Source organism: Gasterosteus aculeatus, chromosome 8 (genome assembly GCF_964276395.1).
Source record: "Gasterosteus aculeatus chromosome 8, fGasAcu3.hap1.1, whole genome shotgun sequence".
Lineage (NCBI taxonomy): Eukaryota > Metazoa > Chordata > Actinopteri > Perciformes > Gasterosteidae > Gasterosteus > Gasterosteus aculeatus.
The window spans coordinates 11,375,341-11,392,965 of record NC_135695.1 but is presented as its reverse complement, the minus strand read 5'-3'; the positions used below and the strand labels follow the sequence as shown (position 1 = coordinate 11,392,965).

At 40.1% G+C, this 17,625-nt stretch overlaps 1 protein-coding gene across 1 annotated transcript; it reads left to right on the top strand.

Moving 5' to 3' along the window:
- The first annotated feature begins 407 nt into the window (after nt 1-407).
- Nucleotides 408-16,962, top strand: pla2g4ab (phospholipase A2, group IVAb (cytosolic, calcium-dependent)). Its single transcript, XM_040184516.2, has 20 exons — nt 408-689; nt 779-822; nt 2,440-2,552; nt 4,295-4,376; nt 4,463-4,611; nt 4,892-5,005; nt 5,425-5,462; nt 5,771-5,915; nt 7,398-7,534; nt 7,931-8,153; nt 8,379-8,493; nt 9,638-9,775; nt 9,854-9,943; nt 10,560-10,625; nt 11,007-11,137; nt 11,264-11,366; nt 12,229-12,413; nt 12,517-12,706; nt 13,834-13,991; nt 14,836-16,962. Exons 3-20 carry the CDS (start codon nt 2,535-2,537, stop codon nt 14,965-14,967), a joined length of 2,214 nt encoding a protein of 737 aa, XP_040040450.2. The 5' UTR covers nt 408-689; nt 779-822; nt 2,440-2,534; the 3' UTR covers nt 14,968-16,962.
- The last annotated feature ends 663 nt before the right edge of the window (nt 16,963-17,625 follow it).

Here is a 17,625-nt window from a genome sequence, read left to right as displayed (position 1 = left end):
TTCCACCATAGGACAACGCTAATTCAAGCCACTGATATGATTTAATGTAGCAAAGTAAACCTCTGACACACGGGAATAAAGGTATTATAAATTATTATTTATTATTTGTTCATGAAAAAATGTATTGTCTCTCAGGGATGAAGTTTAATGAACAAAACCTAAAAATTCACGTGTCCTTGTTAATTTAATGCCCAGGCTTCCTCTATCTTGTATTGTTTGATGATAATTTCTTTTAAAAGCAACCGTGAGAACATTTGCATGAATAAGTACTGAGCTGCAAATGTGATGTAAATATACAACTGCTTAAAACATTTTAATCAATATTCGGCTTAAAATAATTATAATAATGTTTCATGGGAAGCAATTCACAGAAGATGTACGCGCCCTCCGGTGACGGCAACCATTACGCACTGGTGCGCATTCTGTCGGTGGAGAACTGTCGCACGGACAGTTCGAGTTTCCTCTTTCCGTTTGACATGTTTTCTAAAGCAACATTTCACACTGGACGTTACTTTTAGTCCCCTGCGTGTTGTATACTGCTGTATTTTTGCTATTTTTGCTAAGTTTGAAGTCTGGTAGTATCCAGTAATCCAGTTTTTTACCGAGAAGCACCTCCTACTTTAGTTCTACAGCGGAGCAACGATTACCTCGAGTATGTCTGAACTTTCTGAAATTTTTCTCAAGTTAAGGTACGTTTCCTATTATTTTTTCATTGGGTGCATCTTTTTGTGCAAGTACGACAGCAAGTTTGACAGTTGAGTTGTGTTTTAATGACCAGCTTTCCGCAACCCGGAGAATAAGGAAACGCGCTGTGGCCAACACGTAAGTACTCTAATAATCCATTTGCCAAACGCTTGTATTCAGCAAATAACATAGACCAGAGTGAACAGAAGAAATGAGTTACCCATAAAAAAGTCAAGTCCCTATACTATTTGGTTTGTGATCACAACATTGATACCTTACTCTATCATTCCAATAATTTAACATGATCTGAGGCAATGATTCAATCTTTTACTGCAGGTTGAAAACTAATACCATCTGGCGCTTTCAGACGTGACTTTAAATTGCCTATATTTTGGAGAAACCTCTTAATGTGGCCCAATAACCACTTTTATCACCATAACTTTGCCTGTTAAAATGTCCTCTTCACTCCGACTTTTGTCCCGTATGTCTTTGACCTTAATACAACCCCAGAGGTACACGTTTTGTCTCACGGGCCCTTTATTCTATGATTCCATTTTTTCACCACTTTTTCAATCGTTGCTTCATTTCATTGTTTTCTGTCCCTTTAAAAAAAAATTAAAATCATAATTTGTTGAGTTACAGGGAGCCTTTAGTCAAAACCACCCTGTTGTGCCTATGCAATGTGCCATTGTGTACTTCATTGACGTATGACAAACTATCAGGGGAGAAGGGACACTGTCAGGCATTTGAAGGACACAAACAATGATACAGACACCAACTTTTTCATGTGGGACCGTCTTCCTTTTCACACAAATGCATATGAACTCTAACATAAAAAAAAGATAATCTGTTTTTTCCTGGAAATTACATAACATTTAGCAAATGCGGGACTCTTTCCTTTCGTTCCCCAGTCAAAAATCGTTTACCTTTACAACACATATATTGGTAAAATAATATACTGTGGATGTTTTGCATCGGGGCTGATCTCTTTCACTCTTTGCATCCACTTATGAAGCTCTGGAAGCTTCTTGGTTATGTTGGCACATGCAGCACTGAACAGACTGCATGCACTCATTGTACGCTGCGGAACAAGGGCGTAGTGAACTGGCACTTGCAAAAGTTGGAACCCTGATGCAAACTACGTGACGAGAGCTGTGAACACACACGCTTCCTACGTGCAGGGTCCACTGAGTAATAATACGCTTTGGTGAACAGCAGAGAAAAAGCTTGCTGACCTTGATACGCTATCTCCAGCACCCACACTCACACACACGCACAACCTCTATGCAAATGTCTTATTAACATATGTATGTCCAAACATTGAAAAATACATATTAGACATATGGAAAGAGGAAGCCTTAATGTTGCAATTAAGATAATAATAAAGATCCACCACCTTTTATATAGACACACACGTGTACACGCACAGACTGTTTTATACCCAATATCAGCCGCGTTTTGCATCAAGGAGGAATTTGTATTTACTTCCGTCATTTTTCTCTCTCTCTCTTTCTTCATGTGCACGTGGTCGACACATACATATATGGTCACTGTGGTAGTTTGTGACTCAGCACACTTCCTCTTGCCCATGTCGAGATATTTCTGGAGCAGGCTTTGGCTGTTTGAAGAGGTTGTGCTCCTTCAGTAGCGTGAATCATTGTTGATGCTGATGCGACGTTGTTGAAACCCAGCTAAAAACGACTTAATGTTAATTTGTGTGTAACTGATGTTAAACATTTTTGATTCATCTTCCAGCTTCCCAATGCTCCCGCCCTTGACTGAGATGCTCATCTGAGTTAAAGTTCACAACTTGACAAAAGATTTCCTGAGAATTACTCACCTGACGCACAATGGCTTCCAATATAATCGTGAGTATTGACATTCCTGGCATCGCATGTCCTACTTTAGAATTCATTTCACTCTTACTGCTACAAAGCAAAAACTCAACCAAACTGCCTTTTCATGACCTCAGAGACCAAGTACATTTAACGTGGGTGGTTTTAAGCAGTATAAAATGATCTGTGCGATAGCTGCATTCTCAACCCTGTACTACATTGTTTCCCATCTGTTAAAGTCTGACATTTCTACTTCCTTTTTAGTATCAGGAATCAGGAATCAGGAAACATTTATTGCCATAATATGTCAGACATACAAGGAATTTGACTTTGCGGTTGGTGCGTAACAGAAGACAGTACGACAATGTACGACAAGACAACAGTGCACGAGCAATAAAATAAAAAATAATGCTATGGGTTAGTAGTAGTAGTAGTTAGTAGTACTTTTCTCCTTCAAACGAAATGAACCCTCCTGTATGAGAATAAGCAGTAGTCAATTCCACAGTTAAATCATTAGTGAATACAACAAGTTAAGAGTTTTTTGGACAGCCGGAGAGTTCCAACTGCCTGTGAGGAACAGGAAAAAACACGTAGCAGAAATATCCCAAACAAGTTCTTAATCCATCATGTGGGTTTAGTGATGGATATCTAAGAAGGAAGTACAAAGCTACATTGTTTAGAGATCAATTGCCTCCAAAGAATGTCTGTTTTAATTTTTAATTTTTTTTAACCTCTAAGATCTAAGATTAGCAGCAATAGTGACCATTATACTTGTTATAGATAGAGTTATATATATAATTTACATTCTAATTTAATGTTATGGATGAGGCACCAGTAACATACTTATTTAGTTATCTACTGGTACTCAAATTGAGGAACATCACGGGATTAACAACTTGACATTGTAGAGGAAAGTACTAGTTACCTTCTAGTTTCAGTGATTGGGTTCACAGTGGGGGGATACAATAAGGTAATAAAAGAGGCTTTAGGAAAATCTCTTAGTTGTTGAAAAATATGAAAATTAAATTAATGATGATCACAAAATAACAACAAGTGTCAAAAAAAAACATTAGGGAGCACAGCGTTAAACTTGATGTACAGTTTATGTTCTTGGATTGACTACTGTGCAGGAGCTGTTAAGGAGCTGTTAAGAATGAAGTATAAAAACACTTTTCTTCAGAGCAGTTACCAGTTAAGTTGAGGTAGGAACCATTTGTTTTGCATTATCAGGCAAAAATGCCACAAAAAGCCTTCCAGCATATTGTCATTAAAGAGAGAGAGAGAGAGCGAGAGAGAGTAGTGTAACTCTGTTTGGCTCTGTTGTTGGACCGTAGAAATGTTGCTCCGGCAGTCCTACAAATCCAGATGTGCTTGCACATCCCTTTAGATGGTGAAAAGCTGATTTATCGACAGAAAGTCCATCAGAAAAGTTGCTATTCCGTCATTGGGGACACTGCCTACACTGTAAAAGTAGCCAACCAAAAGGAAGATTGGGGTTTCACCGGCCTCAGGTTGGATCCCAAGCTTGTTATTGCACATGCATATGCCTTCTTCCTCCACTACCTACATTTTTTATTTTGTTACCCTAACAAATTTGCTCTATAAATCCGAGGCTTAATGTTAACTCTGAATGTTACTGTCAACTTAGCAAATCTAAGATGCTCTCTCTTTTCGACCACTGAATCTGCGGGGAACCTGCGGGCAACACAATTTTTCATACCTAGATTTTCCTCAGTGAGACAATTTCACTGAACTAAATGATTCTTCCATTGCAGGTGGAGCAGCAGTTTCCTCTCAAATTTACAGTGACAGTGGTTCGAGCCAAAAACGTCACCAAGGGAGCGCTGGGCGACCTGTGTGAGTTTTCATACAAAACCACACAAATAACATACGCTTGGGATTCTGCTACTAAGTAACACTGTTTTATTTGCATGTGTTTGCAGTGGACACCCCAGATCCATATGTAGAGCTGTTCATCCCAACGGCCCCAGAGAGCAGAAAGAAGACAAAGCACATAGACAACAACATCAATCCTGAATGGAACGAGACCTTTCACTTCATACTGGACCCCAACCAGCAGAACGTCCTAAAGGTTCAAACCTGCATTTCTTTGTTGATGTAGCACAATCTAAAGCCATGCAGGAGAAAAAGCAGAGATGTAATGGAGAGTTAAATGTTATTATCATATGAACTAGTATCAGAACTTTTCTTAGTAGTCATTAGAGAAGTCTAAGAAAATAATAATACATACACAAGACTTTTCTAGAAGTCTGCATTAAACTTTGTTTGACTCCTTGACAAAACTGAACCGGAATCGAACACACGCAAGCATGATAATTAACTATTTATCTGATTATGTTTATCCCAATCAGTTAACATTGATGGATGCCAACTATGTAATGGATGAGAAGCTTGGGACTGCGACCTATGACATCACCAAGCTCAGAGTGGGCCAGAAAAAGATGGAGCCTTTCCTCATTGGAAAAGTAAGAAATGAAACCCTTTGGCTGTTTCTCTATGACCTCACATTGGGCCGGCTGGCGTTGGTGAAACTTCTAGGAGCTTACTTTAAATTCTAATTAAGATCCAGTGTTTTCCAAAGAGGTGAAATATGACATGCAACTATAGATTGCATATTGCCAACTGCAGGTACATATGCTGCATATAACTAGAATGCAGAATAACTCGTAACCTTTTGGTGTCGGATTTTAACAGAATAATGAAATTATAGAATTCCATAAAGCGATTAATGACATTTCAACTTAAATAACGTTATAATTTGGTCAACATTAGCAACATTGACATTGGTCAATATTTGCAAAAAGTTAACCATTCTTGTTTCTTTTTGCTATTATAGATTGTGTTTAGCAGCTTTTTTACTGGTCGTATTTAATTGTTTTGACAGGTAACCACAGTTTACTTAGAGATGTCCCTGGAGATCTGGTATGTACATCCTTTGAATTCTTTTTTACAAGTCTAATGGTTTTCCACAATTCGCTCTGTAATCAATCTAAAGTAATTTGGGTGCAACAGCGATAGCGGTTAGATATGAGCAAGGCTTTTGCAAAAACTGAAAATAGGACCTATTTATAGAACCATCCCAGATCTTATCTGACCTGAAGATTAGTTTCAACATCCTCAGTAGTGTCACATACACTGAGAAATCATACTCTCAAGAGGAAATATAACACACAAGTTACTGTTTTCCACAATCAGGTTTATTAAACCATATGGTATTTTTGTTCCTGCAGCACTAAACTGGATCTGCGGTTTAGCCTGGCCCTATGTGACAAAGAGAAGCAGTTCAGACAGACTCGCAGAGACAGAGTGATGCTGGGCATCAAGAAGTTGCTGAACATGGAGAAGCCTTGTTTCCTCCCCAGCGCTCCAGATGAGGTGGGAAAAAATCAAACAGATTTAATAGGGAAAGACTTAAACAGGTTTCAGTCATTTGTGTGAAACTGTCAGCTGACAGCTTGATCTATTCCAGCAGTGAAGTTCTCCATCGGTCTGAACTTCACTTCATAGAGTGCTTATCCAAATTCATGTTTTACATACGTCACGGAAAATACAAATACACTGTGCGCGCTGCGCTAACATGAAGGCAGTCAAATTCCTGCTGTGTTTCTTACAGTGAAATAAGTTAAGCAAGCATGTTCATTTATTCCAGCAAATCGTATTTGCTTCTTTGCTGTCTTCATTCTGGCTAATTGTTTCCTGTCTGCAGCTTCATATCTAGTGTCTCTCTTCTACAGTCTATTTCACAAAAATGTAAAATATTCCTTTAACAAAGATGAGATAATGGAGCATTGTGGCATGTGATCTCCGGTCCACAGCCACACTCGCAGGCTGTATCTAAAATGTGATTTTCCTATGTTGTCTCTGCTAGCCTGCCGCTCCACCTGAACACTATGCTGTGTGTTGTGGTTAATGCTGCTATTTTTATAACATTTTAAAAGCCCCACCTCCACCACTTGCAATCCCTCCATCTACTTTCCCCAAAGGGGAGATTTACATCACTCTCTGCTGTACCACGTTGTCTTATGAGTCAGAGGGTATAGATGATAAATACCTATGCTCTACATATTTGACACTGAAGTCATAACTATTTCCATATGAGTTAGAACTGATGTATTCTCTCAACGTTGTACATTTCTGTGATACACTGTCATTTAACATATTCATTGTCATAATGTGTAGCACTTAATAGTTCGGATGAAAAAAAAATCATCATCATGCTTATTTTTAAGGTCTGTTCTTCATGTAATGTAATCAGATTTCCAAAAACACTATGACATTCCTCCCATTAGGAAGCCAATCATTCGGTAACACATAAAAATACAAAGCAAGTTCTGCTCTCCCAGTTAAAGCTTAACTCAGTTTCATTTCTTTGTTGGTGTGGTTTTGGCGGGCGCCCTCGGGCATGACTGTAACCTCCAGCCTGCCCTGCTCAAGTCCTCAACCTGGGCCAGAAGTTCCGTAGGAATGAGATTACCAGCTACTCTCTTCCACCGTGCTACAACCCTTCAAAGCTCCCAATCCGCCATGACTGTTGTGGAAATATGTAAGAAAACTCAGAAGTGACCACCCAATAAGCACAGACAGGAAGGCAATGTTGCACAATAAGAATTATGAAATATTTGAAGAAAGGCCCGAGTGAAAAATGTTTGCCAGGGTGTGACGCAATCCACTCCTTCAGTGTATCGATGCACACAGGGCGGATGTTACTTAACGTTGAAGAATGAGAATGAATGTGCGACTCATGCTTTGAACAGTGGAGTGTGTAATTATGCGATTAAGTAGGCTTCTTCCTCACATTATGACTATGTCCATGTGTATAAGTGTGTGTGTGTGTGTGTGTGTGTGTGTGTGTTGCAGGTACCAGTGATAGCCATAGCGGGCTCAGGAGGCGGTTTCCGGGCCATGGTAGGCTTCTCCGGTGTGATGAAAGCCTTGTTTGAGTCTGGGGTCCTTGATTGTGCAACATACGTCGCCGGACTCTCCGGATCTACATGGTCAGTCATTTTTTCTCTTCTTTTTAAACCGTTTGGTTTCTTTAACCCATTTCATTTCTGAAGACACTTTTTCTCTTTCGCTTCTTTGTTACAGATATTTTTGGCTTTGATCATTTATTTCCGTCTCACTGTACTCACTAGTATTCCCTTCCCGTTTTACTGGCAAACCGGCCTTCCTCTGCTGCTATGAAGCTGTTACATTAAGAAAACAGCTCTGGCTTGTTGCCAGCTCTCGTTTAGTGACTTATTGGATTTAATTATTTCCTCACAAGTGCAGCCAACACCTTGAAAAGTGCTATTTTGAGCATCCATTTTCAGATTATCTTAAACAGTTTGAATTGCATTGGGATTTTCACAATGTTTATTTTTAAATGATTTATTTCCTTATCCCTTTAGGTACATGTCCACTCTCTACTCCCATCCAGAGTTTCCAGACAAGGGCCCAAAGGACATTAATGCAGAGCTGATGAAGAGGGTTAGTAGTAACCCATTGAAGCTCTTGCTGCCTCAACATATCACCAACTACATCCAGGCCCTATGGACCAAAAAGGCTTCAGGGCAACCTGTTACCTTTACGGATGTCTTTGGTATGCTCATAGGAGAGACGCTTCTACCTGCGGTAAGAGCCGCCTTCCAGCTGTCGTTTTTCACTTCATTTTGATGGGATTACTTATCGATCCATTTCTTTACAGCTCAGCTGTACCTTGATCCTTCCCTTTCTTTGTTCTCTGTTTCACCCTCTTGACATTTTTAATTCAAAATCCACTTAATCATGATAAATGCTACTCCAACTACCTGAAACTGTAAATATGTATGACTCAAACACTGTTTTCTCTCCCGACAGAGGATGGACAGCAAACTGAGTGGCATTCAGGAGAAAATAAACCAGGCACAGAGCCCTCTTCCTCTCTTCACATGTCTGCATGTCAAGCCAGATGTTTCAGAGCTCATGTTTGCAGGTAACTGTCCTTTATGTCTGCATGTGCCTTTAGGTTATATTATGTTTTTCATGCACACCGTGTCCCTCGGAGAACTATTTACCATACGTATCAATAACCTTTAGATGGGTGGCTCACCACCACACAACACTCCTGGGCAACAACTGTAAATTACCCTCCAATCGAAAACTTGAATGTAAGATACATTTAGGAGCTTGCTCGCAAATCGGCGCCACTCAGCACTGCATTCATGAAGTACTGAGGTCACCACCGATAATGCCAAAAAAAGCTTAATTGCGTAAGCATGAGGTCAACCTCTATTTCCCCCGCAGTTAACTCTGTCCGCACTGTTGCAATTGTTTTCTAGCTGTTTTGGCTCAGCCGCTGCTACGATTTGAACCGTGCCGAGGTTGAGTCTCCCAATGCTTTGCTCGCAAATTGGAATTGTCTTTTTTGTATGTTTAAAGGCTGCCGTTGTATCAAGGCTTCCTAATTTCATGCTCGAAGAAGGACAAAGAAATGTGTTTAAAATTGTGTGTTTCAATAACAAAGAAAGGCACTGAAGGCACAATAAAAGATTATGTTATTGCATCATATCACTTAGAGATCTTTGGTAACAACATGTCACTTAGCATGTAGAAGGCAAAGCATAAAATGATGAAGCCACACACATAACTTATCCTCAAATTTCAGCTGAATTTAAAAAAGATACCAAAAATAACAATTGCCAAATTGTAAAATGACATAAATTAGTAAGATAAATAAGTCAATTTTGTAAATTAAGTTCAGCAATGAAATTGTCCTGAAAAAGGTTGACTGAAAACACCCTTTTTCCCTCATCCACCCCTGTGAGTCATCCTACTCTCTGTATTGTATTGTGCAGTACAGTTATGGGGCCCACAACAGAGAGCAAGGGCTCATAGTGACTACAGACTACAGACTTTATTCAGATTGATTTAGCCAAAAAAAAGGCATTTCAGGGCATTACAGTGTAAAATGAAAGTGTCTCTGCCAAAGCTGCCGAAAGACAATTCTTTTAGATTGAGTATTTCACGCTTTTCAGATTTGTATTCATAACAATAGTACCTGCATTGTAATTCAAGCGACATATTAGTCACCGACAGGTGCGGTTGTGTTACATTAATGCTGGTGCTTTATCATCCAGACTGGGTGGAGTTCAGCCCGTATGAAATTGGGATGGCAAAGTACGGAACCTTCATGACCCCCGACTTGTTTGGAAGCAAGTTCTTCCTGGGAACCGTTGTTAAGAAATACGAGGAGAATCCCATTCATTTTCTGATGGGTGAGAATTCTTTTGAATCTAACGCAGTCAGAGCAGTTATTAATAGTGAACCTACTAACAGAACATTTTCACTGTCAGGTGTGTGGGGCAGCGCCTTCTCGATTCTGTTCAACCGAGTGCTGGGAGTCAAAGACACAGTCGGTCTCAGCACCATGGAGGAGGAGCTGGGTAACCTTCATGTTCCTTTTTCTTTGTATGCTTTGTTCTGAGAAAAACTATTCTGGTAAATTAATTATTGCATAGAAGTCTTAAATATAATTAGAAGGGGGATTATCGCTGTTCTCCTTTTTACAATATATTTAGAAATTGAGCCTTGAACATGTTCATAAATATGTGTTAAGTCATGGGGGCCTGGTACGTCTTTAAGTGGGTATAGGTGTTTGTTCCCTACGGATAAAAATCCACATTCAGTCGTGCCTGACATCCTATTGTTGTCTTTATTTTCTCTCTTTTAAAAAAAAGACACGTCAACCTAAAATGATCTCACCTGATTAAGAATGTGTAGCGTAAGAGTGCGGATGTGTGTCATTGTGATGTTGCTACAACAGTGGGAAGAAAGATCACCTGCAAAAATTCCGACTGCTGATCATTTGTTTGTTTTGCTTGAACGCATTTGTTTGTGGTGACCTTTAAACATAAAAAAAATGCATCAGCTGGTTGTACAACCAACATGTTTAACAACGCTTTAGTTTGTTCGATGTGTTACTGTCGTTAGTGATACACAGTAAATAGAAAGATGTAGAGGTGCTGAACCTGACAGGTGAAGCTGTCTTGTGTCTTACAGAGCAGATCAAGCCACAGCACATTGTGGGAGACGACAGCATGGACAATGATGACGAACCACGTAAAGGTGATGTACTGTGTGATTAAATTTGTTATGATGCAATAATATGTCTGACGTCGAATGAGTGTGAGCCCTAGTTGTGAGTGATGTTTATCGACAGAATAAACAGACAGAAAGAAGAAGAAATAAATAAAGAGAAATCATAAGTGGAATTAAGTGACTGATTTTTGTTTTCTTTTCATTGTAGAACACATTACACAATATTTCACTCCTTTTGGCTGCGTGATTTATGCCAGTCCAACTATACTTTCTCTTTTAGTTAATTTAGGAAAGTAGATGGCTCATGTGTATTTTTTTGGTCTCATTTACTTGTACAGGAAGCCACTATCAAATAATTTTCTGCAACATTTGATCTGACAGGATCTTGTCATTATTTTTGGTGCTAAGGTGGGACAGAGAACTTGAACGCAGAAGAAGAGTACAGTCTCACTGCTCAGGCTAGCTGGGTTCAACGAATGTTCACATCACTCTTCAGTGACTCATCCTTATTCAACACAAGAGAGGGCCGGGCCGGGAAGGTAACTCAATATGTTCATGCACCATAAGACAATAAAGCTCGTACAAAACAGCTGCATACTTATTTTACTTTTTCTGTATTAAGAGTTACGATAACCCTTTTCTCCTCTAATCTAATCCGTTTCCAGGTGCATAATTTTATGCTGGGCTTGAACCTGAACACCAGCTTTCCATTCAGTGAGATCACTTGCAATGCCACCACACCTGAAGATGAGGTAGATAACGTGACAGGTAGGTAACAGGGTCAACATGAATGGCTTTTAGACTGTTTTCTCACAACATTCTTCCAGACATGTATGGGGACGGGTGTTGACATGACTCTTCAAAGTGACGCCTGAGCATTACCAATTAACGTCGCGCTAGTTTTCCAGCGCTCCGACGACGCAGTGAGGTCATGTTTTTTTGTTTCACTGTCCCATTCCATCTAAAAATATGCACCCTGCGAAACAACATTTGTGCAGATATATTAAATAATACATTTTATTAAAAAATACATTTAAGAATGCAATGAGCCTGCTTTCCACTACAAATCTTTTCAAAGCACTTTTGTGATGCAACAGCAGTCTGTGAACTCTGTACTTTTGTAATATGCAAAGTTGTGAATAAAGTTCTTAAAATAAAATAATTTGGAATTTTCCCATGCCACCTCACCTGTAATACCACCACGACCCGCTAGAGGGTCGCGCCCCACAGTTTGAGAAACACCGCTCTAACTTAACAGATGTCTAACAGCGACACGATCGCTCAGAGTTGAGTCCTTTTAGCGCCGGTTTGGTCTCCACCAACTGCTGAACGAAATACATTTGGATATTTAGCTTTTAAATGCTCCACATTGTTATTGGCTGAACTTTCCTGTCTGATTTGTGCTGCAAACAGCTGTCTGTGAGGAGAGTGTTAACCAAAAATAGTCAATCAATCAATCAATCAATGAAGCAAAAGAAGCTGAGATGTTCCTTAGAGCTGACCTGCAGAGTTCGGCGTTATGGTGAAAAAAGTAGTTGAGTCATACATAGTTATTTTGATAAGGTCAATTATTTGGAATTAAACGTTTATGTTGCTGTCTCATTTATTTAATTTGGTCTTATTTTCTCAGACCCAGATGAGTTCAATCGTATTTACGAACCTCTGGATGTGAAGAGCAAGAAGATCCATATAGTGGACAGCGGCCTGACCTACAACCTTCCCTACCCTCTCATTCTGCGGCCGCAGCGCGGCGTCGACCTCATCATCTCCTTTGACTTTTCTGCACGACCCAGTGACTCCAGCCCCCCATTTAAGGTTAGAGTCACAACTCTCTCTACAGTCACAAATCGCTAAAAATAATCTGTGCAGACAGGAAGTCGTTAACCACTTGCTTCTAATTTGTAAACGTATGTCACAGGAGATCCTATTAGCAGAAAAGTGGGCTCGCATGAACAAGCTTCCATTTCCCAAAATTGACCCCAGAGTCTTTGACCGCGAGGGTCTGAAGGAATGCTACGTCTTCAAACCGGAAAGAGGCCAAAAGGACTGTCCGACCGTCATCCACTTTGTCCTGGTCAACATTGACTTCAGGACATTCAAGGCTCCTGGTATGTGCGCGCGTGCCGGCAGTTTCCAAAGCAATGTGTGAGGAGGAAAGTATGACTTTGCACGGTCATAATGCTGCTGTTTCAGCGTCACGGCACGTGAGGCATCTCTTCCTGCAGAATGGCTCACTGTGGATGAACCCTGTTCATTCCGTGGTTTCTGAAGTTGAGCCAAAAGTCGGGCCCCTCATTTTAAAACAAGACCGCTTCCTGCTCAGGGAGTGTCAAAGCATACCAGCAGTTTACTGAGTGTGCGTGTGTGTGTGTGTGTGTTCACGCGCACATATATGGACTACAGTGTGTCCAGGGTTTTATGAGCTGCTCAGGTGATTTATAGTTCCCTAACGAGCCAGGTGCTGGTATGGAATCTCTCGCTGCAGTGGGAGAGCTCATTTGTAAGCGGACCATATAACACGAGCCCTACAGAGACCCTCTGTCTCCACTACTGCATCTAGTCAGTCAGTAAGCCATCTGCCCGCATACTTCTCACGTCTGTTTATGGACTTAAGATAAGCTTTTTGCACCAAAAACCAAAAGAAAAATTTGCCTTAAATGGACTTTCCATTTGTTAGTTATAAAGGTCATTATGAAGTTGGTTCAATATTGTGTGCATGAACCTTCCAAACCATTACTGCTTCCTGAATAATGTCATCTTTTCTCCAGTAACACTACTATAAAATGTGTTCCTCGAAAAAGTAGTGAATAGAACAAGCTATTTTGAATAGTTAATTATTGACTTAGAAACAGTTAGGTGTACTCAATACTATTTGGAAAACACTTCCCCAGTGAGCATATCCCATGGTTAGATTTTCAACCTATTTAAGAAACTTAGATGAACAAAGTAATTTTGAAAAAAGCATTGTGAAACTGTTATTTTTCCTTGTTTGGCTGTCTTGGCTAAAAAGACAATGAAAAATAATGATAAAAAATGAACTATTTCATATGATAATATCATATGAAATTGGCTTCAGAAAGGCTCATTTATAGATCATTAATAGACCTTGAAGTGACCAAAAGATAAAGTTAATATTGAACTGTCAAAATGTATTAAATGCTTTGTCACTAATATCAAGTCTGCGTTTGGGCTAATGGACCAGATTTTGTGGATTTATTTCCTTACTCTCTCACAGGTGTTCCCAGAGTGACAGAGATGGAGAAGGAATTTGCTGATTTCGACATCTTTGACGATCCTGAGTCACCGTTCTCCACGTTTAACTTCCAGTACTCTAACGAGGCCTTCACCAGACTCCATGACCTCATGGAATTCAACACACTCAACAACCTGGAGGTCAGTTTTGTTGTCATAGTTTGCAAACAGTTTGGATGACTGCCGTCACCAGGGGTTTAAAAAGGGATTCAGGGTTTTTACCTTCGTTCATCCATCATCATTACAGTTTTGTTGTGCAATATCCCAAGGGCCTTCAAGACCGGATACAACAAGTTTGGTCTGGTACTAAGTCTACTATCACAATAAGAGGTTGAAAGAGGTTAGACTCACTTTCACTCACTGTGTGACTCACTTCCGAGTGATGCAACCTATTGTTTTATTTACTGAAAGCTACTTCAGACTAATGCTAACTAACAATAGAGACATCTTGATTATATGGTTTCTTGCACAGTTAGTCAGCAGCACTCGTTGCTTGATCGGACACATCAGCACTTTTTGATTAGATGTCTTGAAAACAATGTGTGCATACTGATCTTACGTGAAAAGCTGTATCAATGGACACTTATAGCCACGCTGGTAGGCGGTTCCATGAATGTCAATGTCATTTGTTCTGTTACCTTTGTCCAGATTGGAATATTGTTGGATGAACTTTTTGTACATTGAACGATATTTGACAGAACTGCCTGACTTTTGACATGTGGCTTAAAGGAAGTAACAAGCAAATGAACACTGGAATGGAAATATTATCCAGTAGAAAACCCGGCCAACTCTTTTCTGAGGAAATGAATTGGCAGTGGAATGGAATTTGGGATTTAATCCCTGTATTTAAACAACAACAAAAAAGTACTTTCTTGATTTGTTTTTCTTCTGGGTCTGTAGCTTCATGGTTGAATGCACTTATTGTAAGTCACTTTGGATAAAAGCGTCAGCTAAATAAAATGTAATATATTTTTGGGCCCCACAGGTGATAAAAGAAGCCATCAAGGATAGCATCTCGTCCCGAAAGGAGAATCCATCGATCCTCTCCCATTCCTTCTCCCTCAGTGCGATCCCAAAAAAGAAGTTTCACAAAAGAGAATCTCAGGCAAAGCCCTAGAATAATGAGAAATGACTTATCTAAGGCTGTTGACATAGCAAACTCTCAGTCTTAAAGAAAAGTGTTTTCTTTTTGGAAAATGCTATCATGGTGATCTTTTTTTCTCTGCAGTGCATTCCGTTGGTATACAATAAAACAGTTATTGATGAACAGTAATTTCATCTGGCATTGTTTGCACAAATGTGACTTCTGTGGAAACTGTTAATGTCATTTCCCCGCATACAGCATAATTTATCCTCTGGCAAAGGGAAGACCAATCGTTGAGAATCAACACTTGCTAAATGCCGCAACGTGAATAGATTGTTACACCTGACATCTGTCTCTGTCACGCAACATTTCCTATGGGTGCCTGGAGGTGTCCAGGCTGCATTTGCATTTGTACTGTGACTCAGTGTCTACATTTACCTTGGTGCTGCGTTAATGCAATGTAGGAAGCCTGATGTGTGCCTTTAACTGTTTGTTTGTTGAGCTATTTCCATATTGACGACAGAACATGCAAATGGTTTTTATTTTTGTACTTGTTCGGTTCGCTGGCTGGCTCGTACAGACATGCGCCACTTTTTTAAAAACCATGGAGGAGTTTGTAACCATTGTTTTTGTTTGATGTCAACTCCTCGACACCCTCTTTAAATACCTCAAACATCTCAATGATGCTTGCACCTACAGGAAAAGAGCACTCCCTGCTTCCCCATAGGGAGTGTCCCATATCAAAGCCACCATTTTGTAAAAACAAAACTCAATACCATAGAAACGGCCCCGGTTACTCCTCCCCCCTCTCTCTTTTCCAACTCTAGGTGTGTTTATTTTCCCTGATCACCTAGTTTCAGGCTATATTTTAGACAAGACAAAGGAGCGTTTTTTTTTGCGGTCCTCTTCCGCGCCCATCACACACGGCACGATGCAGGACGCCCAGTGAAGTGGAGCTCAGGTCGGGAACTGGGTGGAACTGGTGAGAGCGATCAAGAGGATCGCCGGCGCCCAGTGGAATTTCACACACAACACCTACACCTGCAGCAACGGAAGCCTTGAAGCGGACACACTAGACTACCTGCAAGGAGCCGAAAGCTGTGGAATTTTGAGCCCTTCCAACCCTTAAATATGCTCATGTTTCAGCCCCACTGGTCTGGAAGACGCACTCTCGCTGTGGGAGTTCATGACCCCAAAAAACATTTTCCAAGTTTCTTTTGTGCTCATTTTTTTTTTAGGCGCTTTTGGTTATTTGACACCACTTGTCTGTTACGTACTAGTGAAAGTCTCGACGTCACGGGTGTCTTTCTAAAGTTTCTAAATCATAATTGCTGGTGGTGGGGCCAGTTTATGTTTGAGAGACCGAAACACAATGAGGCTGTGGATGGACTTTCAAATTGAAAAAAGGAGATGAAAGGCTTATGGGGGCCATGTGTGGCCCGAGTCTCTCATGGAGGTGAAGGGATTGCACCAGAGGGCGTTGGTTCCTTTCTTTTGCTTTTCTTGTAATCTGCTGGTATACGTTCTTCCACTGTTTTCTTTAAGTTAACACCTGCTGGCTGTAGCCTCACTCATGAGACAAATTATATTACTGATATTTACATCAAGTAAGCACACTGTCACAAATGTTTAAAAGTAAAAACTGAAAAAAAAGTTAAAAGTTTTACTCAAAGCAACAAAAAAACAAGCAGAAATCTTTTTGTGTGACATTTTGTCAAACTCAGCAAGCTAATACTTTTATTATGGTGTGGTTATTTTAAAAGCCTCTTCATTAATGAATTAATCTGTATTCATCTTTAATAACTTGATCATTTGTCCCATTACAATGTTTACAAATGTTAAAGATGGTCAGTCCTGTACTGTACTTTACATGTACTATGAAATGTAAGTTGTAGAGTGTGTTGGACTGCAGGTTGAAAGATGTGGTTAATTACGGTCTGACAACAAAATGCGATTGGCTGCATTAGGGGAAGTTTGTAATTTGGGTGCACTGTGTTTCCTACTATAAAAAGAATATTTTATAAATGATATTCTATTGTCGACGATTGTGTTCAAAGTCAGCTGCCTCAAAGTCAGTCGGGATCATTGACTTGTAGTACCGTTAGACCAGAGTGTAGACACACAAACATCCTCAATCAAGAAGCAAACAAATTCAATGCAAAAATCCGGAATAATAAATCTGCATGGGTTGCAACTAGTATCATTACTGCCCCTTAGATTGCACATTAAATTTGAAATTTATGTGCTGTAAAGATTTTTTAAGATTATTTTTTGTCAGTGACTAGCTTGCCTTATATTCAGTCAGGAGTCTACTAATTTGTTATTTAACAAATCATTAGCACCCCCCTTAATAGAACTTAAAACATGTATTAAGTAGTTCATGATGTAACAAAACCACACACCAGAACCACTTTTGCCTGCAGAAAGCATGGAGGCCACCCACAGTCTCTCCCAGGCTGAAGACCTGCTCCACTGCAACACAACTCATTCATTACATTCCCTAATTAAATCATCACCCAAGGGCAAAATTCCCTCTTAGGAAGGCACTTATTAAGTGGGTAGCACGCTTTACAATGTTGTCGCTCCTTTTCTCTGGCACGGAAGCACCTGGACCTGCGCCCTGAAGATTTGACATTGAGGTCTGGGGAGCTGCAGGAAGCGAAACCGCCTCAGAATAGAAATTTTCCTGGG